The sequence below is a fragment of the Xiphias gladius genome, chromosome 11 (assembly GCF_016859285.1).
Source record: "Xiphias gladius isolate SHS-SW01 ecotype Sanya breed wild chromosome 11, ASM1685928v1, whole genome shotgun sequence".
NCBI lineage: Eukaryota > Metazoa > Chordata > Actinopteri > Istiophoriformes > Xiphiidae > Xiphias > Xiphias gladius.
The window spans coordinates 11784916-11808396 of NC_053410.1; the positions used below are offsets into that span (position 1 = coordinate 11784916).

Here is a 23481-nt window from a genome sequence, read left to right on the forward strand (position 1 = left end):
CTAATAAATTGCAGATGTAACGACTCTGACCTGAATCTGAATTTTCTCTGTTGTGTTTACAATAAACAAAAAACGACTTCGTTTTCCCGCCGGGCTACACAGGGTGGTCCCATTTAATAAACTGGAGCGCTATCAAAGATTTGACATCAAGACAGTGGAAATGTAACAGGCAAAATTAAGTTTTGCTCTCTAACGAGCAATAAAAAAAAATTAAAGTACTTATGATGGAAAAATAATCGACTTAATAGCTGCCATCAGATTTGCAACAGTATGAAAGAAAGCAAAAACATTGCTATAATGTTTGGTAAATTAATCCAGTTTAGACTGGCATAATATGAGAGGTATTTCTGTTAAAATGGTGAAATGTTTATCTACAATCATTATCCTTCATGTAGTTGATTTGTAGCTGTTTCTTCTGAGAGGCAGAGGGATATATACTGAACACCTCTGCTCCTGGTTTTATTACTGAACTGCTACTGAATGACTTTTAAAAAAATTACATTACACTTTTTTGGCGTTAGATTTTACAACCAACAGAACCCACTGTTGAAATGCTGAATAAATAAATATATATATTTATTAGCCGGAGGCCCATATTCCCAATACACTGGTTACCGTGTCAAGTTTAACGAAAGCAGCTACAGCAAAACAAGTGCATGTCTAGATAACAGCTACAACTGAAATAATTGTTATATATGCGCCTTCCATTAGTAACATCACCTTTAGTAACACTGAATGATGTTTAAAGATCTGGTAGTGCTAAAGGTTAGAACTTATTCAGACACTGAACATGGCCAGTGCTCACAGACTTTCATCTAGGCTGTGGTGTAAACCTCCATTTGATAAGTGAGGTGTGTACTCTTGTATGAGCACCAGTGCATTTCTCAACATCTCCTGAAAATGCCTGACTGTGGCTGCGTAGAGCTCTGTCTGCAGCACCAGAGACCTGAACAGATTGACGGGCTCCGCTCTGCGAATGAACTCAGGAACCTGGACTTCCTTGGGCACCTTACGGTTCCCAATCAGAGCATGATGTAGCCTCTTCTCCTGTAGGCCCCTCTGCAAGAAGCCGAGCACATCCCGAAGCCTGTGTTCCATGCTCTCAATGCCCCACAAAGAGGGCCTTCTACTCAGCAACGAGTGCAACAGAGCAGTCTTAAAGTGGTAGTTAGTAAGGGCGCTCTTTCCTGTGAGTCCCGTTTGCTTTCTGTGCAGGAAAGTAACAATCTGAAGACAGTGTAAATGACAGGAGTTTTGTGGTAGGCGTTTAGTGAAGTGTTTCAGCAAATTCCTCTCGTAGACAGCAAAAGAGAGGGGCCAGTGCGGGTCTGGAGAGCTGTCACAATCTGATGGGAAGTGTGAGACAAAATAAGCATCTGTATCCTCCAGCTGAACCACCGGTATGATGTTCATTACGATGACTTTCCCTGAGCGGAATCGGATCTTCAGAGCACCGGCGGCATCCAAGTTGCGAAAAGTGACCTCAAAGTCGTATTTGTGAGAGATGCGTCCCCACGCTTTGGTTACAGAGATCTGAAACCACTTCATGACTTGATCTTTTGCTAAGAAAGGGGTGTTCCTGGAGCAAAGCAGTTCGTCAGGACTGTGGTCCACTTTGACGGCCTCGTTCCTGCTATGCAACAGACAAAGCATGTCCTCTCCCAGGTTAGCGGAGCCGCAGAGACAGCACTCCTCGTTCTCCCCAAACCTGGTCACCTTTATTTTGCCACAGCCCTGCATGTCTGGAGGCACGTCGCTGTTGGGGCCGCACCACAGGTGGAACTGGAAGGAGTATGGATCTGGAGGCGAGAAAGGCACTATAAGGTCGCACATCAGAGGCTTGCACACCTTCCAAGACTCGAACATGCTTCCAATCCCGACAAAGTCCCCGACTTCCATGTCTGCCTCCCTGTCGCACACACTCCTGAGCGATTCCAGTAGATCATCGGCAAAACCCTCAACAAACTCCCTCACCCTCCAGTTTTCGTGGGCTGAAGTGTAGGTGCATTTGTCACAGAAGTTGCTCAGGACATCTTTATCTAATACCATTGTCCTGGGGGTGATGGATCCGCACTCCGAAAATATGTCTTCATCCTCAGCTGGCCGGATTTCTGTGTCAGTAAGATCCACCCTGCACATCTCGATTGTGAAGAATATAATGAAAGACACAGCGCTCCAAAAGTACCAACTATAACCTCCCTCCGAGTCGGTTTCTTCCTGCTTTGAGTCCAGATGTGAAAGCTCCCTCTCCAGCTTGGCCTGCTCCATTTCAAGCCTCTCCTCATGCTCCCGCATGCGGGCCATCAGCTCCTCATCCTGGTCCGGGAGCGTGGTGTTCTCTTGAGGAAAGAGTAAGGGATGGTTTAATATGGCAGCGGCCACCACCACACACACTCGCGCTATGGCCCCCTGCATCTTCAGCTAGTTTCTAACATACATGTTTAGGCAACCTCGCAGACGTCCGGGCAGCTGCAGCTCAGATCCTAAAACAAAAATATAAATAGTTGGTTTTATTGAAAAGACAAGTGGATTCAAGACAAAAATAAGCATTGGTGTAATCAATAAAATATATGAAAATCATGGGTGAGTTATTCTTGTAAAGCACTCCACCCATCAGTGGGAGGCTCAGATCGTTTCTCTAAATATAGAGGTAGTGGGCTGAGTGACGCACCCATCCAGCATCAGACTTTGCAACATGGGAGGAAGGAAGATTGTGCCTTTTAGAAGAGCGCCGCCCTTCTCTGATAACCCCATCTAGTTACCAACACTGTGGTTGTTAACATTTACATCCTGTTAACATTTTATCCAAAACAAAATGAATAAAACCCTCCTGTCTGGGAAATGCCCATATAAAGTATGCATGAAATTCAGCTTCTAAGAGAAACAATGTAGAAAGCACTCACAATGAAATTACTATTTTCTTGCCAGGAAGTCATCAGATAGCCGACAAGTAATGCAATGTACTATACAGAAGAGGAAATTGCATAAGTTTCTTGCTCATGTTCTGGGCGTTTAGCAGATGATATATTAGCACACTTCGAAATACTCTGGGCTAGGATGGGATGAATGCCTTGCGCTGTCATCATTACAATCGTTGGAATTAAAAGAGCATTATAATGTAGATTAAAAATAGATTATGAGGTGTCAAAGTGCCGGATTTGATCTTTAAAATGACGTGTGTATGTGAGGTCACGGAGCCAACCAACATCCCCTGACTTAGTCACTGGGTTGTTCTCCAACAAGACCACCAAACTTCTGAAATAAGAAAATAACACGTAACTCCTGATAAGGACAAAAGATTGGATTAATAAGCAATGAAACGTACGCTTGCTCAACTGAAAACATTCACGGGTTTTGCTGCTACAGCCTAAATTGGTCTGGTATGACCAGTAACTTATGGCTAATTTTCGCTGCAAAACTTTACTTAAAGTCCCCGTATTTAGTGTTTATAAGCAGATACGCCAGCCTCCTCCTACAGGAGCTCACAGGTGGAGTTATAGTTGTTGACAAATACATTAATAAACTCTTCGAGCTGCTTGAAACTTCGTTATCGTGTGTCATGATCCTTATATTAAATGTTTATATATTGTTTATAAATGGTAAATAGCAGGAGTAACAGTACAGTGTCACTAAGACCACTGTTAAAATACTACAAGTTAAACTCCTGAATTAAAGGTCTTACTTAAGCAAAAGTACATAAGTACTGTCAGCAAAATGTTGATTTTTGTTGGATTATTATTGTGTGTTGACATGTAAGTAGCATGTGGCAGCTGGTCGATTTGGAGCTGACTTTAATTTAGACAGCACCGGGTAGCTCGATCAATACAAAGCTTCGGACCTTTATGAAACAGAGCTGCGACGATTAGTCGACTGACGAGAAAGTGAATCAGCAACTATTTTGATCATTGATTAATCGTTTCAGTCATTTTTAGAGTAAGACTGACAAATATTCCAGCTTCTCAAATGTGAGAGTTTGTTGCTTTGCTCGTCATATATGATAACACACTGAATATCACTGGGTTTCAGGACGGCCGGTTGAAGAAAAGGGGCAATCTGAAAACATCTCCTTGTGCTGTGTAACGTGCATTTTTCACCATCTTCTTACGTCATACAGAGAAAAAAAAACAATTACTTGATTAATTGAGCAGCTCTTGTTTTTTAAAATAATAATGTATTCTGTATGAAACATCTTCATCTGCAAAGTAACAAGTAACTGCAGCTGTCATGTGCACACTTTTCCTCTGAGAGTGCATGTACCGGGGTAAAGAGTGTGGTATTTTCAGCTAAAACAAAGTGGAGTAGCACGAAATGCAAGTAAAGTACAAGTAGCCTGATTTAAAACTGTGAAAAAGTACACGAGAAGGTGTTGATGGTAAATGTCGTTCCACCACTGTGAAGTGCACCCATTAGGCTCAGGACCTCAGGAAAAGGCGAGGTAAGGGACCAGACGCTGCCGCCGTGACCTGACTGTGAACTTGCCGAGTGATGCAGTTCGGACACGGGGCCAGCGGTTACCTCCTCGTCGGTTTTTCTCCGCAACAAAAAAACCGCGAGCCGCTCATCGCGGAAACGCGGAGGCAAGCGAACCCCCGTTCCGGACCCGCGAGTCACTCCGCAGACTGCGCCATGCAGGGCGTGAAAGTGTGAGGCTTTGAGTGCAAAACAAGACACAAGAGACAAGAAACGACAAAAAAAAAAGAGGAACTACACTGTACCCGGAAATACAGGCAACGGCGGTACTGCCGAACCTGGGGCTGACATGCTCGCACGTTCGGCAGCGCGGACTCGCTCTCCGTCGATCTGCGGGTCAAGAGAGGTGAATTTCGGAGAGGTGCGGTGTGAAAAGTTGAGACCTACCTCTGCACCGTTCTCTGGTTTGAGTTCATGGTGAAAGCGGCCTCCTCATCACCAAACTCACGCGAACGACTAGAGAACACTTCCGCACTTTTTTCTTTTTTTTTTTTCTTTAATTACACATTTCCCGACTGTCCGCTCCACCCATACCGACAGAGACCGCCCAGCTTCCTCTGCTCAACCAAACTACGGACGTCGGGCAGTGTCGGGCAGGGCTGCAGTTCCACGACGCGTTTAGGCTCTGAATTGTGCTTCGGAACTCGCCTGGGATTCGTCAGGTTTTTAAGATCTATTCAGTGTAAAAGTTATCAGTTCATAGTTGTCAGTACATCCAACGGTACACGGGGAAAAAAGCAACACTTACCAGCTAATTCGGCGTTTAAAAATCTAAACAAATATAACAAAAAATAAATAAATAAATAAATAAATAAAGTTCCTGCCCATAATTACGAGATCCTGATTTCTTAATTGTAGGCATTCTTAAACAGTGACGTGTGTGTGTGTGTGTTTAATATGAATTTTTAAAACACGTTTCAGACCGAAGACCAGTTGTTTGGGAACTGCTTGTCCAATTGGACAAAAGCCGCGCCCCCCTATTGGGGGGAAAAGCTGATATTTGGGTCAGTGGATGGAGTAAGGGTAAGTCTCTAGGAAATGAATACAGGTCTCCCCAAAAGTGACCAGGGTCGACATGTGGCGTGTGTTAGTGCGCATAAACTATTTAGTGGTGTTTCGTTTCTTTGTTTTGTTTCTTTGTTTTTTGGCCCGGTTCGGTCGTTCCGTTCTTTCTTCCCTTGCGAATACTGTGTGACATACGGTGATACTGTCGAGAGGCGACTCTTCTCATATGTATCAAGCCTCACTTCCAAATAAGAAAGTAATTGATCCCGATGTGTGTGTACATTTATGTATGACAGTAAATCAGTTCAATTAAGTGGCATTAAATTTACTCGATTAAGATGAAATTGAGTTAAATTAATTGAATTAAATTACACTGAATTGACTCATTTAAATTAAGGTTATTTAAATTAATTAAATTATATTAGCTCAATTAAAATACATTAAATTGGTGAATTCAATTGAATGGAACTAAATTAATAGAATTAAATGTATTGAACTCAATTAAACTGGGTTAAATTCATTAAATTCAGTTGATAAGGATAATTTCGCAAAACTTGAATGACTACAAAAACAGCATTTGTGAAAACCGTAAAAACTGTTACTTAATCAACAGTGGACTGGCTGCGTGAGAGCACTTGTAAGTCACGTCGCTCAGTTCCACAGTTGTAACTTTCTTTAACTAAGATCTCGCAGAATGCGAACGAACAACACACAACAAAAGGCCACAGTTTCGCCGCTGCAAATGTACAACTTGGGCCCTGATGTCGATCAGATGTGAAAAATCTCAGCTGACATCGGAAAATGGCACGAGTTCAAAACAATCCTGACCGAGCGCAAACAGCTGTTTTCGCTGCTGTTGCGCGGTGGGAACCTCAGCAGCCACGGCATTTGCGGAAACAAACCATTGTGCATCCACGAGATGTGGCGCCTTATGTGGCTCGAGTAAACCATCCCTTGACAGACACTGTTAAATCGGCGCTTTCGATCCCGTGTGGATAAGAACCTCGAACAAGTCCGTAGGTTTGTGTGACTTCGAACCTGATAACGCGCACACGCCCCCGTGTTTCAAAGGACCGCTTGTATCTCTTAGCGTTGAAATGTTCTCCACCAGCGCGGAATGGGAAAGCCCTGCGGGATGTGGTTACGCAATGTCAGATCACTTCATCACACACTAAGTAGAAACACATCATTACCAAGCTTTGTCATAGTAGAGAGATGACAGACTCCGAGGGCACGGAGACGCTCTTCCTGCAGACTCTTTGGGACTGGTTGAGGCAGCGACAGAGCCTGCTCGGGTCACCGTTTTTCCCGGTTTCGTTCTCCCTGGCCGTCTACCTGTGCTGCTGCTTCCCTTACATTTGTCTGGATCTGCTCGGCTCGAGAGTGGCCGCGGTGCGTCGCTTCAAGATCCAGCCTCGAAGCAAAGTCACATGGGCAATGGCCTGCGGGTCCCTGCGCAAAATTCTCTGCAACCACGTCTTTTTCATCTTCCCCCTGTCCCTCGTGCACTGCCACTGGAAGCCCGCGAACTCTCCTGCACTGGCACCTGGGCTCCCGTCGGTCGCCACGGACGTGCTGGCCTGCCTCCTCCTGTTCGACCTGCAGTACTTTTTGTGGCACCTCCTGCATCACAAGGTGAGCTGGCTTTACCGCTTCTTCCACATGGAGCACCACTACCACACGGCCTCGTTCTCCCTGATGACGGAGGACACGGGCGTCTGGGAGACGCTGAGCCTCAGCTTCTTCAGCGCGCTGAACCCCGCGCTCCTCGGCTGCCACCCGCTCACCGAGATGCTCTTCTTCGTCACCAACATTTATCTGTCCGTGGAGGCTCACTCGGGCTACGAGCTCCCCTGGTCCCCGCACAGGCTGGTGCCCTTCGGCCTCTACGGCGGCGTTCGGCACCACGACCTCCACCACCTGAAATTCAAGGTGAACTACGCGCCCTACTTCACGCACTGGGACCGGCTCCTCGGCACACTGCGGACGGAGGGCGCGCGGGGGGAGTTAAGAAACGCGGAGATGTGAGTGTCGTGAAGGACATTTTCCCTCTGCTGTCAACCTGCAACGCCGACGAGGACTGACTTCGACTTGGCGAGCAGGTACCCGCTGGCGAGCTCGGCGGCCTGGAGAGAGAGAGAGACAGAAGACACGTGGTTTGCCTTGTTTTGGTCGCGAACCTGGAGCTTTCTCACTGCCATGGCTCTGCGCCGGCTACAGCATCCCTTCTCCATAAAGGATCGCTCTCTCGAAGTATTGCTTAAACCCCCTGAGCGTTGAATCCACTCGTGAAATCATCCATTCGTTTGCTCTAACTACTTTACTTTTGCTACAGAATGCGCAGTATTGTTTTTTGTTTTTTTGTAATTACCCTCCGTTTTACTGGATTCGTTAAAATTAACCAAAAAAAAAAAAAAAACATCATCTCTGAAGTATCAAATGGCTCCATCCCTATATACCGAGCCCCAAATCGGACAAAAGGTAGTAAAATGTTATTATATATAAAATCTAACCAGTATACATCGATAAATATCCCAATAGTTTGTTAAATTATTAAAGTGAGTGTAACAAGAAATATAAAGCCTTATGCTTAACCTGCAATCACTTGTTGAAAGAAGTTTTTAATCAATAAATAAATTAAAAACGATTCATTTTTCTGCTCCAATTTATTTATATATTTGAGAAAGAAAATCAAATTGAATTTAATGAAATGTCGAATTAAATTTCGAGGTCTCGCGTGTACAATCGGTGGCCACTGTGAATACGCAGGGGTCGGATTTGACTTGTCTCGGGCATCTGTTTGCAGTTGTTTCCTTTCAAAGTCCCCCCCCCCCCCCTCACACTCACCTCGATTTCGGAATTCTAATCTGGACATGCGGCGTGGAGAAATGACGCGGGAAAAAAGAAATCGTCCTTATCGCTTCCCGTCTGCGCACTCCCTCGGAATTCGGATCTGAAATGACACCCACGTTGCAATTCGTCCGCATGACAAAAGCTCTGTGAGTAGGACTTGTCTGGTATGAGGCTGATGTACGTTACTCTGGTGAGTTAAAAAGGAAAAAAAAAAAAAAATGACTCAGATGTTCCAGAGACTCGTTTCTGTTCTGGGTGACTATTAATTTTAGATCGCTGCTGATTAATTTCGGTCTCCTCTTCGGCAAAGAGCCGCAATGACGAGTCGATTGACAGAAAATGTGTCACCAACAATTTTGATTAATTGATACTTTGACACACCTTTCCGCCAAAAAAAAAAAAAACATCCAAACCATCTGTTATTGCCAGCTTCTCAAATGTCTGGATTTGCTTTGAGTGATAGTGAGCAACCTGGAAGATGTGGCTGGGGCTTTGAATTGTGATGGATATTTTTCACTATTTTCTGATATTTCACGGACCAAACATTTAACTGGTTAAACGACAATGGAAACATGATACCCGATTATTTCAAACATTTTTCAAAATGACAAACATTTACTGGTGTCAGCTTTTCAGATGTGAAGATTTGTTGATATTCTTTGTCTTATGTAATAGTAAACTGAAACAAACCTGCGTTTTCGGAAATTGTGATGCACTTTTTTTTCCACTTTGGTCTGATACTTTATGGATCAACGCTTAATCAATTGAGATAATAACTGTCAGATGAATCAATGATGAAAATAATCGTTAGTTGCAGCCCTAGTGCCAAAAAAATACTCACTGGTAAACAACAGGACAAAGATACAGGGGACGAACACAAGAGATTTGAGAATAATGGGAATGTAGGTCTAGCTGTAATTTTTCAGTTACTTATACTTAATAATAATTTAATCAATAAAATAATTATGGGGTGCAGCAATGTTACTTTCTAACAAGAGTGTGGGAAAGTGCTAACAATACCGATACATACAGCGTTTAAAAGCATGTATATTTTATTATAGTTTGACAATCTTCACAAAAAGTTCTTTCAAACATGGAACTAACATGGATTAACAATAGACTACAGTTACTGCAACAAGCCTGGGAAAAGGGCAGTAAAAAGGACGTATTTAAAAGTTAGGCATTTTGCGTCTGTTGTCTATCAGCATTAGATGATTAAAACTAGACCAGTCAAACATGTGGCAAGCTATTCATCACTCACAAATGGCACATACAAGATTCTTGTGTCAACACAAGATGTGCAGTGTAATTCACTGCATGCAATTTAATTGGGAAGGCAGCAGTACAGAAAACCTCAATCAATTATTTCACAAACTGAAAAGCAGATAATAATGATTACAGCATGTCATTCCTCTGTAACACCATTGTACATCATAGTACTCCTATAAAAACCTTAAATTCTGTGTTTACAAAGTTCAAGGAAAGACAGCAAAGACTCATTATAGGCGCTCAAAATCTTAAATTAGTATTCCCTGCTCAATCCCACCATGTAAACACCTCAGACGGGACCTTTCAAAATAGTAATTTGCTCAGTAGACATCACTGCAAATATTCAAATAGTTCTCACAATAGATACATTCAAACAGAAGTGTTTTATCTGGCTGCGCTGCCAATACCCAATATATTTTTCACCCTCATTGCTTTGTACCTTTTGCCGCTCTTTTCTAGGATTTGGATCAGTTTTTTGGGGGCATCCCTGCCCTCCTTCTCTACCCATCTCCCTAGTAGTTGCAACGTCTGCTGCTCACTATCTCTGTGGTGGTCCAGTTGACAAGACTCAATGGTAGCTTTTGGTATTCCACTACGCACTGCTACATCATGCATATCCTTCCATCCAAGCTCTGCTGCAATGTCAGGCAGATGAGGCTGGAGATCCAAACCTAATGGAAAGACAGGAATAATGGGGATTAATGGCACAAAGCATGACACACATCGCAATTTTACTCATCTTGTAATGGCATTTTGATTTTAATGGGTGAAGAAAAAAAAAAAAAAACAAATGGGCAGATTCAAAAGAGCTATGTTTAAGGTAGAAGGACAACTGCCATTAAAAAGAAAATTAGTCACAATCGCTGCACCAATTTGGCCTGACTCCAGACCTTGAAATTGCTGCTCACATTCTCAGTTGTTTCAGCAAGGTTTGTTGTGCTAATTCACAGCACTTAGAAAAATAAACAAGCCAATCAGAGCTTTGTAGGCAGGTTAAAGAAAGGGGATGTCATCTTCCTGTGCCACAGCCAGAAAAATAACTACGTCAATGAAAAGTCACAACAGAAAAACTGCCCCAAAAATGGCAAAAAGTGTAGATGAGATGTACAGGTTGTTGTAATTCGACAGATAGCGGGTAACAATTTCAATCTAAAATTGTCATGATAAACATGAACTGCTTCCTGTCACCATGATAATGTGTCAACACAAAATTATTTCAGCAGGACACGTCACTCAGTACCGATTAGGCAAAACTGAACAAAATGCAACACTCCCACACAAAAACCAGATCACATGAACACAATATCAGACTGAATAATGACATCAAATGTAATGTCTGTTCAGTCTGATTATCTATCAATCAGCTATTTCATCTGACAGGCTCAAAAGATAAATTCCAATTAAACTCTAATATTGCATCAATTTAAAAACATGTTCTGGGTTTTTTCTTACCGTTAAGATACTGCCACTCCTGAAAAGAAGTAAAATGAATGTTAATGAAATATTTTCAAGTCCAAAGTGATAAAATAACAAAATGTTTACAAAAGCATGACATATACAGGAGGTCTCACCACAACAATAATGACACAGAAGAGGTACACTAACAAAGGACACCAAGGGTTTCAGACAACTAACCTGTACCTCCTATAGAAAAGGACAGCTATGCCAACATTAGAGGAGAGACAAGAAAGTGATTATCATACATTTATGTGTCTTGTGTGACAAGACCAAAAATCTTAAAGCTAGTCGGAGAGGATCAGAGAGCTATAAATGGACTAAGAGAGAATATCCTACCACATCGTCTGGATCTTCTGTTGTTGGGGCCATGATCTGACGTCTGTTCCCTTCTGAGGGAAATTATCAAAAAACAAGATACACAAAAATATTAAGATACAAAAACAGGGACTTTTGAATTTTGAACTGAACCTTCAGAATTACTACTATACACCAATATTTTACTGAGCAACACATGACGTTCTAGTGACCTCTGCTGGGCACAGTATATATGGTTGTGTAGTGGCAGAAACACTCACGCAATTTTCTCCTTCTCCAAAGGAACACAGCTACCATTACGGCAGCAAAGATTACAATTGGGACAGTTATGCCGATAATTGTCCAACTATTCCCCCCTGAAACACAAAAATAAGATTACATTTTTTTTACAAACAAAACTATGCCATGTTTGTTTTTTACTATACATGCGTACTAAATGAAGCCATCACGATTGAATTCAAATGCAGTAATGCTAAACTAAACCCCACCTTGAGTTTTGTCATTGCAGACTGTGTTATTGGTGGATGTACAGGCTACTTTGATGCCCTCAGCACCACACCTTGAACCAAAAGAAAAACAAGTATGAGTGACATACTGAATCGTGGCAATAAAAATTAACATCTTTATCATGTTTTTAAATTCTGCTATCAGTCTATGAGGACAGCTCAATACATTGGTGACACTGTTTTGGTTTTCTCACAAAACACAGAAGACCCCCCCCAAAGAAGCCATACATACATCTTCAAGTTAACAGATAATATTTGAAGGTGCAGAACTTACTCTTTACAATGGTGGCAGAGACTGCAAATTTCTGTGCCACTGCCGCAATAGTGATCCTTCTTACATCGACATTTAGTGTTCGCGGCAGGGGTACAGGGTTCAGCCTCCTCTAGATTAGCTGAAATGATAGTACAACCAGAAAAATGACATTAGAGGGAACAGTATTTTTCTAAAAAACAAAAAGTGACATATGGTGTTACCTGTGGTACATAACAGTCTACACTTCTACAATGACAATGAAGCATAACCTTTAATACTGATGTATTAGATTACCATGATTTACTTTATTTTGAAATTTACTGATGACTCGTGGATAAACTGAAATAGTGCTACTGGTTATTTTTAAAATCTGTATATCTCCCTGTGCGGAACTAGTTGGGATTAAGGCTAAAACGAATGATAATTTTAATTTTCATTATCGATTAATCTGACCATTATTTGCTGATCAATCCCTTGTTTGAATTAGAGTGTCAGAAAATAGTGAAAAATGCCAAGTCCAAGCTGATGTCTTTACATTTTTTTCGCCAATCAGCAGTCCAAAACCCCAAGACATTTAATTTATGATGATACAAAACAAAGAAAAGCAGCAAATCGTGACATTTGAGAAGCTGGATCCGGGAAACATTTGGCATATTTGCTTGATAATTTACTGAAAAATTTAGTTCATCATCAAAACTGTACTGAATAATTGACTAATTATTTCAGCTCTTATTATGATTATTCTTCTTTGTGTAAAGTTAGCATGAGGTTGTGACAAACTTCACTCCTTTACTACATTGAGATGATCGTGCATGCAAATTTTAATTATGTTGTCGTAGCTTTATGAAATTGTGCTTTTTAAACTTTAATAAGGACAGTGTAAGCAGAGATAAAAATATAATAAATCGGCTAGGTACATCACTACATAGGAACCATTACAAAATAATATTTAACAATTTATAACTAGTTATATTCATAGATATCTTAAAGGCTTTGTATGTTAAGTAGTGTGCCTTATTCCTAATTTTGACATGTCACAGTAGGAAAACACAGGTGCAAATGAATCATGGCTGAATTCCATTTAGCTGCTTCAGGTTCTGGGTCTGGGTATTGTTCATGCTGGTTCACTGTCACACTGCCGTGGTTTACTGGGACACTTGAATAGAACGGAGCCATCACTAATGTTTTTAGTAATACCTGTGCTTTTCCTACTGTGTCAAGTCCAAATGTCTGGTGTGAAAATGTTTCATTGCACCACAATCTAGTCTTTTACGATTTTTTACCAATGTTTTGTTTTTGGTATTAGTGAAATTCAAAGAAACTGCGATGTCCTGTTGTGTCTGTACCAAAGGGGTGATCGCAGGATTTGCAGGGCTCACAAGACGGCTGGGAATTAGGGTGACTGCTGTACGTCCCAGAATCACACTGCTTGCATTGTTGATCATTTGGTCTGGTATTGCAGTGACTCTCCAGCTTCTGGCCTACAGTATGGACACAGATGAGCCAGAAACAGAAGAAAATATTTTGATTAGTTTGGGCAAGCTGATGATATACACACCCAACACCGACAGCCACATGCAAACATATTCTAAAAGTCACTATTGTGGCAACTTCTCTGACAAACTTAAAACTAACAGTTTGAGGTGCACATATTTATCAAAATCTTGTTAAAACCATTTAATGGTACCTTTTTCTGCTGCGGCTCAAGGTTTTGCTTGATAGCACCAACAACACAAAAGCTATCATTAAACACCCCAAAATTTCTTAGCTTGGTGGCAAAAATGAAAAAAAATTAGTGCTGCCAATAAAACGAATCAATTCCACTCTCTTTTATTATGTAGAATAAGACAGGTATACCTCAAAACCTTTGCTCTACCTCACAGGTTTATCTTACAAGTAAAGACGCATTATGTAGAGAAATTTATCTTCGGCAACTGATCAGGCCCCCGAGCACATTGTGGTAATTTGATTTATTTCAAATGTTTGGTAATATGCACTAAAGCAAAATAAAAACTGAAATGTAAGGAAAACTTCATGCATTTTTACCTTTTCTTGAGACACTTTAATTTTAAAAGGGCCCTGTATCAGTTATATTTTAGCATCTTAAATATTTCAGTTAATATTATGCTTACATAGTGCATATGTTTGCACTATGTTATGAAATTGCTTCCAATCACATATTAACCAAACTAACTTGGTGGCCACAGCTCCTTTTTGCCTAAAGGCCTGTTATGAGATACAGTATCTGTAAGTTACCTCTTGTCCATACTTGTTGCTTTGTTTTCAAAGTAAAAAACCCATAAACTACTTTTTTCCTCCTTTTTTTTTTGCCTTTGCATACACTCTGGTTTACAGACTTAGCTGGTGAGATCATTAGAAAACTGACAGCACCTGTGATAGTTTTTTTTTTTTTTAGATTTTTTAAAATGTAAAACAATGCTAAAAAGATTGTTTTTTAAGATTTGGTTTCGTATGGTTTATGACAATGTTCTACTATATTTACAAAATATGCCAGACTTTATCATGAATAGAACAAAAGAGTCCAGGTCTTTTTTCCAACATAGCCTCTGGTATTTTCAATCTGAGATGGAGACCGGCATTTAAGGTTCGATACAAGAAATAACAGAAATTACGACCAGAAAATGTAGTTATATCAGCAAACAATCAGTAACATGTTGGTGTAAGAAGTACTCATATAATTTACTCAAGTAAAAAAATACCAGTACAACTATATAAAAGTACTCAACTACAAGTAAAAGTCCTGCATTCAAAACTTAAGTATACATACATAAGTATTATTAGCAAAATATACTTAAAGTATTAAAGTAAAAGTACCTGTTGTGACTTATTAATTATTACATCTCACATTATTACATTGTTTATCAATGTGTAAGCAGCATTTTGCTGTTGTAGCTGCTCAAGGTGGAGCTACTTTTAACTACTTCAGAAACCTGCCAAGGGTCACCAAATAAATCGGAGTCATGAGATGATGAATGGGAGAGGAAAGAAGAAAAAACAAAGCTCTGCAACACACGTCTGTTTTCAGTTTGGGGACGTTTCTCTAATCTTTTTTTTTTTTTTTTTTTTTGGAAGTACAATATCTCCTTTTGAATTGCAGTCGAGTATAAATAGGTATTACGTTGCAGGGAATGGAAATTCACTCAAGTACTCAAGTAGAGCAAAAGTACCTTAAAAATTGCACTTAAGTACGGTACTTGAGTAAGCCTCCACCACTGGATATCTAAACAGCCAACATCTGTGGATTTAAAAGGTAAAACATATAACGATACATTAAGATATCCACCTTTTATTTCTTAAGGCTGATACCTAGTTCCCTCTATCATTGCCTTACAGACAGGAGCATTTGTCACCTGCCCCTGCAGCTACACTTGAAGTGATTTTCATATTGCCATTCAACTTCACATGTAATGTAGCCGCTGACACTTACCAGGACCACACAGACAACAGGTCCTCCCTTCATACTTGTAGTCGCCATAGTCACACAGCTGCCTTCTGTTACGAAATAGTCCTTTAACTGGACGAGGGACTTTCGCTTCAGTTAGAAGTGAGGCCGAAGAGTACGCCCTTACGATAAGAAAAAAAAAAAAGAGAGAGAGAGAGAAAACGAAATTGAAAATAAGTCTATTTTAGCTAGTTGCTCTGTTGGAGACAGCCCCGGAATCTCCCAGCGAAAGGGGCCGGGGGAGCCGCTCTTTAACAGGTGTGGGGCGAATAACCAGACGCAAGTTAGCAAAACCAACCAGCTGGTCTTCGTCTCTAATGTCTCCTCTCTCCCAGAAGTAAAAATACTGTTTGAAAAGCCGTCCAATAACAATTAATCTCGCCTATAGGAGGCTTGCCTGAACATGTTTTCTTGCGCGGCAACATTTCTTCGCCTTGTTCTGGTGTGCCAAGCCGCAGTGGGCTCACGACTTCCCCCAGAGGCCGGAGGCCCGCGGATACGTGACGGCTGGTGACAAACGCGCTCGTAGGGGGTGAGCCACACCACAACGGCCGCTAGGCTGACTCCACACTTGAAAACCAGCCACAACGAGCGGCGCAGAGGTGCGATGTCAGCTTCACAAGAAGTGTATTCAAACTGTATTTTTCGAGAGAGAAGACTTACACCTGGTTCTGCTAATGTACATCTCCTTAAACGCCACACACCCGTTTAAGAGCAGTGCACGGACGTACCACCGGGACTCTTCTCTGGTAGTTTCCGGGACTCTCCCATTCACTGCTCTGGAAACATTCTCGACCAAGTTGAAATAGCTGTTAAAACAACATTTGTTTCCCCACCTGAGCCCCACCAGCCTGTCGTCCTACGTGGCGCTTAACCTCGGCCCGACCGGCGCCCTAAGGCTTTACTGACTAGCCACCTGTAATGATAAATCTAGCGTCACATTAAACCCTCCACTCAAAACGGCGGAAACACCGTTCGGGTGGTGGGGTGGGTTGGGGTTGGGGGGGCGGACTTCTACTCAACACCCGACTCTGCTGCGGTAAATGCCAATTAATGTTTAGCGTTACTTACGGCGATACGTGCGAGAGGAGCAGGACGAAGGTGGTAAAACACACAGGGAACCCGCGTGAGGGCGACGCCATCATGCCACAAACCGAAAGAGCTGTGAACTGCAGTAGCGCGCGCTTGCCCCTCCGTGTTCCAACAGGGCGGAGATTTTAAGAGGGGATTTTTTTTCTTCCCCCGTTTCTTTACTCACTTTCACATTTTGTCGCCAATAAACAAAAAAGATCTGTGTTTTTTGCAATACGTCTGACTTACTTTATAAACTTCAGACAAAATTGTGAAATACAAAAATAAACAGCTCTGAAGATGTATTTATTTATTTATTTATTTTTTTTTTTTTGCTTTTATGCAGTTTTGCAAGAGGCAGCCTACATTTTCGTTATCTTCGTGCCAAGTATACAACCACTGTGTTATGGACCCCCCCCCCCCCCGCAAAAAAACAACTATGGTTAAAAGCAGGATTTTAGAAATACCGAGGTCACCCCTCACCTCTCTCAGAAAACTTGAATCACAGACCAAAAATAAGGTCTCCAAATTTGCGATTTCTCATATTTTGTTTACTCAGTAAACAGTTCGTGTATCTACTGTAACCCAACACGGGAGACATGCCGAAGTCTTTATTTATTATTTTGTTGGCCTAAAAATAGTACATTTTATACATGCAGCACGATTCTACTGAAAGCTTACCAAGTGTAAGTTTTCTAACTGCGGAGTGTAAACTAACCCAAAAATGTTGCTAAAATACAGTCCTCGGTTCACATTCCTTAGTATAGTGATTCATCTGCAGACGTTGTTTTTTTTTTTTCGATTAATCATTTTGTCTGTAAAATGGCAAAAACAAAATACCAATCACAACTTCCCACAGCTTCCCAGAGTCTTCAGAGTTCTTGTTTTTGTTTGGTCAGCAGTAACAAACTCAAAGCTATTCACTTTTCAGTCATATATATATTATAAATATTTTTTTTCCCTGTTTTTGCTTGAAAATGACTGAAATGATGAATTGATTTTCAGAATAGTTCCTGTTTTGTTTTTTTGTTTTTTCTGTTGATCGAGCTATTGACTAATCGTTTCATATCTGAATCACACTGAATCATAAACCGATCGGTAGGGACAAACTGAGCAGGATCAATACTGTCTTCCTTCCTTTGCTTTTGAAAACTGCCCCCGTGAATCCTAAACTCAATTGATTGCCACTAGGAGGTGTTATTGCTCTCCTTTTGGTGTGATGGCTGCTAGAAATGTGGAGGGTTTTGCTCCCGCTAATGGGATCCATCAGTAAATTAAAAATATTATTTCCCCCGGAGCTGTCTGCCATACACAGTCCAGCATTTTGTTTTAAAGGACCCAATACAAACAGCAGTGTTTTTTTTTTTTTAACTTTTAAAAATCAGCATGTAGGCCAGTAAAAAACAGTATACCTTGAAAGTCTTGATCTTCCAGAATACTACATGAGAATAGGTATAACTGATTGACAGTTGATAAAATGTGATAACTGCAACCCAAACCACAAACTACAAAACAAAAAACCATCCAACAATTGCTAAACACACCTGGATGAAATATGGTTGTGTTGGGTTCATTTTAAATCAAGACTCTAATTTAATTGTGTTAACAGCACAACTCACACAATTAATTACAGACAATTGCTTTTTCGGTTACACACAGTTGAATGGAGCGCTTACAACTGGTCATACGACCAGTTACTGACTCATATCTATCTTTTTCTGTTCCTGAACAGGAAACTGACCAAGAAAATAAATAAAAGGAAGGTGATGCAGGTGAGCAAAAGCTCTGCACAGCTGGATAGCCGCCTCCCTGTTAATACCCTCTGTGCTGAAGCAAGTTCTGTTAAATGAAAGCACACTTCCTTAGTAATATTTGAATCAATATGATTTTAAACTTTGTCTTTAATTTACAAAGTTCTTGTGGAGTGATTTAATGAAGCTCTTAATGTGCTATACAAGTCATTTCTGTAGCAGGAAATCCTTTCTGTCTGTGCCACTAACTTAAGAAATTAATGCCTCACCCCCACCCCACAAAAACACCATATTTGTTTGATCTCTGCCAAGTGTACTTAACAGCAAATTTATCTTTGAACAAAATTGAAGAAAAAAATGGATTTGGCTTGGGAATAAAAACTTAACTTGAAGGAGAAATCCTGTGGGATTTGGTTGTTTTTGCAAGTGTATTAGATTTCAGGCTTTTGTAGTCCCAGTGAGTCCCAGTGTCAGATTTGTACTAGTCTGCTGCCTGCTCATGTGGCCCACTTACAGAGCAAAATGAACACATGCAGGCTCGCGCACACACACGCACGCACGCACGCACACACACACACACACACACACAGGTGTTGTAGAAAAATCATGAATTAATATTTTTAGCCACGCAAGCAGCATTCCTCTAGGGATGGCAATGTCAGTCTTTTGGTCGGTCCACCACTTTGGTCCAGACTGAAATATCCCTGCAACTATTGGATCAATGGCCATGAAATTTTGAGCAGATATTTTCAGACCCCACAGAATGAAGGCTAATGAAATTGGTGATTCCTTGTCTTTTCTTTTTGGCACCATCAAAAGGTTGACATTTGTGATTTTGACTGAAATGGTTCCACGACTGCTGGATTGATTTCCGTTAAATTTGGTGCATACATTCATGTTCCCCCTCAGGGTGAACTGTCATCACTTTGGTGGTTTGGTGATTCATTTTCATCCAGTGCCATCGTCAGGTCAAAATGTAATTTTTTTTCCTGCATTTATGAACAACAAAAACATCAGACTCAGCTGTGTGTTGTGTTTTGGTTCTAATGATCAATTTTTAGCATGCTGACATGCTAAACTTAAGATGGTGAACAGCGTAAACATTACAACTGCTAAACATCAGCACGTTAGCGTTGTCATTATGAGCAATATAGCATGCTGACACTAGCATTTAGCTCAAAGCAGGAAGTAGGACGTACAGCTGATGATCATTTTCCCCAGCTGCTAGCTAAAAGGGTAAATAAGTGGATGAGTTGGACACGGTCTTCTGGCTACAACATCGTGTATTTTGGTGCCTCATTCTCTGTTTTGTGAGGGTTAATCCTTAATGTTATAATAGCATATAAAACTGTTGCCAATAGGCCAAAATAACAGCAACACTCTCCTCCATTCTGCTGTGTGACAACGAAAACCAAATAGCTGCAAAACCACCACCAGAGAAGTTCAGCACGTTGATTTCAGCTCTGTGGAAAGACACAATCATCTACGGTCAATGTGTTCCGCCTCCCATCGCCCCCAGGTCATATGCAGAATAAGGCAGAGTAATAGCTCCACTGAGATGGAGAGGAGGAAAAATGAAATAGAATAAGACAATGTTTTGTTGTTAGGAGGAAGCTGCTCGAAGGGACTGTGTTGCAGAGCCTCCCTGGGGACACAGAAGAAGAGGGAGGAGATGAGTCGGGGGAAGCAGCAGGTAACAGCCTACTTCTCTTGGGGGAAAAGAAGCACCAAAAGAAAAGAGAGGAGACCTCAGCGACTGTCTGTATGCTGAAGTTCATTAATGCTGTTTGTTTCCTAGATTTAGTTAGCTGTAGTCACAGTGCACTGTCTTTTTTGGGAAATTGGGTCACAACAGTGCTCAAAACTAAAAAAAAAAAAAAAAAAACAAGCAAAGCAACACATTTTTCCAGAAAATTGATTGCATGCATGTCAGTGTCACATTTTGTATCAGCTAAAATATTTCCCCTAAAGTACACTGTGCATTTGTTCATTTAAAATTTCACGGATGTTGTGGAAAAGTGCTTCCTCTTTCATATTTATTTCCTTGAGGTTGAGCTTCTTCTTAAACTTGAGCTGTAGCACTTATTATATAGAGCCACAGCTTTTAGGCCTACAGGTAGTAATCATAATCCGTGAACGCACTGAGACTGAATGTGAAAGCTATATTTTCAAAGGGATTGGGTTTGCTCTTTCAATTCAGAGTAGCTATACTGCTGCGACATTGACATTTAAACATAACATAACTGTGACAGTTTTCACTTTTTCCATCTTGAAGTGAATATTTGAAACATTCACCCTAAAAAGGAACCGAGCTGATGAGATTTGCAGTTTTGGTATTCGGTGCTCACGTTCAGATGCTGAAACCATGGTATTATGGTCGATGATAATTCAGGCAAGGATATCTTTATTTTGGATGTCGTTAATGCATTAACAGTGAAAGAGGAAATAAGTAATGTGAGGCAAAAAAAATAAAATCTGCTTGTCTGCCTTGTAACCTGTGTCCAGTATAAGAGAAAGTGGGACAGGGGGTACAAACCTGATGCTTCTTCACACACAGAACAGGAAGAGAGTCATGCTGCTCTTCAACTACAGGAAATAACCTCTGTGCTGATGACGCAGGTCTCAGGGGAAGGCTCAGCAAGTTCTGTAGATCTGAAGCATACTGTACACTGAGTAACTGCCTGGCAAAGCAGGGCTGTGCAACATGTTGCAGCATGGACACACACGCTCGCATACTCAGTGACACAGTTCTTTGAGGGCTGTTTTGTGCCATACATTAAAAAGTAAGGATTGTGTACGTCACTAAATCGTCAAAAACCCCTACAATATTTCCCTGTCTTTCTCTCCCTCTGCACTGGCTTACACACAAACTAGATGAAAAGACGTTAAATCTGTAAAGCTGCCACTCGACGTTATGTCTGTGCAGAGAGATTTCTCCACGCAGCATGTCCAGCAGTCTGCCGAATTAGAGCCGAGTGTATCTGTGGGCAAGGGAGTCTGCGTCTGCACATAGAAGGGGGATTTGGCTGGGAGGCGTTCATTCGCTGGGCCGTCTGGTGGGGAAGACAATGGAGAGAAGTGCAGATTGGATGTCTTCTTCCAAACTGTGCCGAGCGCTTTTTATTCTAGCACAGAGGAGAGACAGGAATAATGCTGCTTGAATATCCCATGGAGATGGATTTACTGGAACTATTGGTATTGGAAAAATCCGGTTAGGGAATCAAAACAGAACAGAGCTGAGCCTGTGGACCAGGCCAAACTGATTTGAGCCCTGCCTGTCCTGTACTTTACCTGTCCTCTCTGTCCTCAGAGTGGGTCCACTCCAGTCATTTGTCCTTCGTCTAGACCATTGAAAGGACGTCCATCCTCCCACGCAATCCTCAAGGACAACCCGTTGTTATATATTTATATATATATATATATTGTAACAATAGCCACTTAATCTAGTGTCCATATCCAGTGTAAAATCAGGCTGCGGGGATGACGTGACATGAAAAGGGTTGGGAAACACTGTTCAACAACATAATTTGACTTTAAGTGAGCGCATAACTTTGCTAAGGCTGCACCATCCTTTGACTTTATTGTTTTAATAAAAAAATATTTAGAAATTTTGCATCTGGATTAGAAAAGACAATGAAAGACACACAGGATACATACATCATATTTCTTTCTTTTTAGGTGCAATAGTTCAGAAAATGTTCAGAAATTAGTGAAAATGTTCTAAATTGTCTCTCTTAATGATGAGAAATCCTATATAAATTAGTGGATACACAACAAAAACAAATCATTTTTGTCCGAGGTCCACTGCCTAATGTTCCACCAAATCTGAAATCTTTTTCAGAACAAACAGACAAACACAATCAACCAATAAATCACCCGCAGAATATGCACTTGAGTGAAATGAATCAGCTTCTCTGAGAATGTGGCAACATTTTACATGAAACTTTTCCCATTCACCCACACAGAAAATTAAACATTAGTGTGTAATCAAACACAGAATACATGCACGCACGCACGCACGCACGCACGCACACACACACACAACTCACTTAACTGACATTGCATGAACTAACAAAACTATCACCTCCCACCCACCAGCCTGGAATATATCAACCTTTTCATCTCGTGTCACCTTTTCTTCTAACTTTATGCATCACGCTCACATGCCTGCAGACACATGCCACATTGCACACATGCCCATTGTGAGCTGGTGTAAGTCCACACAGATTCATACATGCAAACATACAGACACACAAGCGACTGCAGATATCTCAGAGGAACTTCAGAGAATTCAGGGAGTGGAGAGTCATTTGGTTAAAGAGGACCAAACTGCAGGAAATGAGAATCATTGACCCTCCCTTGTGAGCGAATTTACAATCTGTGCCTGAAATCAGTTGAGAAAGAAAACAGAGAAAGTTAGCTGGAGAAGGAAATGTTTGAGTGTCTATAAATAGAAGACCCACGTTTGAAATGATTCTGAAAGGCATGCAGCCATTTATTATTCAGCTCATATTGCTCCGTGTTTATCACACAGAATGAGTAGAAGAAACTCGTAACCTTGGCGCGTCTCTTTGGAATCTAGATTTATTTTCAGACGATAGCAGATTTAAAACCATGGATAGGTTACGTTGTGTGTTTATGAAAGTATGAAGACGTGCAAAGTCTTCGAGGTAAATGAACTCAGATTTACAAGTGGTGGGTTTTGGTGCTGCATGAATTTTTGAAGTAATACAAATTTACGCAATGTGCTGCAGCATCAGCATGCAACCAAATAAAGTGACAAAGAACAGACGCTCTAAACTAGTAGATTAAATACAGTATTGCCAAAAAGTTGGTGTATCCCTGCAAAGCATAAATCAGTTCAGCTCCTCAAATGCAATACCAAGCAATCTAATTGTCTTTGATCAGCACCTATGAGCCATCTGCTTTGTGCATAGTTTGATTATCCTCAGACAAAGGGGATTTGAAAACGCCTCTCAAATGCTCTGCGTACCATTATTTAAGATCTTTAGCACAACCAACAGTGACAATCTGAGGTTGCGTTTGAGTACGAGGCATTAACGAAAA

At 41.1% G+C, this 23481-nt stretch overlaps 3 protein-coding genes across 6 annotated transcripts; 1 reads left to right on the forward strand and 2 right to left on the reverse strand.

The window, feature by feature from the left end:
- Window positions 1–219: 219 nt before the first annotated feature.
- LOC120796126 (inositol 1,4,5-trisphosphate receptor interacting protein) lies at window positions 220–4960 on the reverse strand. 2 transcript variants are annotated; one of them, XM_040138532.1, is made up of 3 exons: window positions 4858–4960; window positions 2438–2483; window positions 220–2339 (listed from the first exon to the last, which is right to left on the reverse strand). In XM_040138532.1, the coding sequence occupies exon 3, from the start codon at window positions 2302–2304 to the stop codon at window positions 802–804; it is 1503 nt and encodes a 500-aa protein (XP_039994466.1). In that variant the 5' UTR covers window positions 2305–2339; window positions 2438–2483; window positions 4858–4960; the 3' UTR covers window positions 220–801. The 2 variants fall into 2 exon arrangements, with proteins under 2 accessions (XP_039994466.1, XP_039994465.1); XM_040138531.1 differs by having other exon boundaries at window positions 220–2483.
- Window positions 2084–8023, forward strand: LOC120796129 (cholesterol 25-hydroxylase-like protein). Of its 2 annotated transcripts, XM_040138536.1 has the most exons (2): window positions 2084–2113; window positions 6715–8023. In XM_040138536.1, the coding sequence occupies exons 1-2, from the start codon at window positions 2084–2086 to the stop codon at window positions 7501–7503; spliced, it is 819 nt and encodes a 272-aa protein (XP_039994470.1). In that variant the 3' UTR covers window positions 7504–8023. The 2 variants fall into 2 exon arrangements, with proteins under 2 accessions (XP_039994470.1, XP_039994469.1); XM_040138535.1 differs by lacking the exon at window positions 2084–2113 and having other exon boundaries at window positions 6167–8023.
- Window positions 8024–9362: 1339 nt separating this feature from the next.
- fas (Fas cell surface death receptor) lies at window positions 9363–16795 on the reverse strand. Of its 2 annotated transcripts, none has more exons than XM_040138534.1 (9): window positions 16664–16795; window positions 15578–15714; window positions 13476–13610; window positions 12151–12268; window positions 11859–11929; window positions 11631–11726; window positions 11392–11441; window positions 11050–11068; window positions 9363–10268 (listed from the first exon to the last, which is right to left on the reverse strand). In XM_040138534.1, the coding sequence occupies exons 1-9, from the start codon at window positions 16735–16737 to the stop codon at window positions 9982–9984; spliced, it is 987 nt and encodes a 328-aa protein (XP_039994468.1). In that variant the 5' UTR covers window positions 16738–16795; the 3' UTR covers window positions 9363–9981. The 2 variants fall into 2 exon arrangements, with proteins under 2 accessions (XP_039994468.1, XP_039994467.1); XM_040138533.1 differs by having other exon boundaries at window positions 11392–11444.
- Window positions 16796–23481: the final 6686 nt, after the last annotated feature.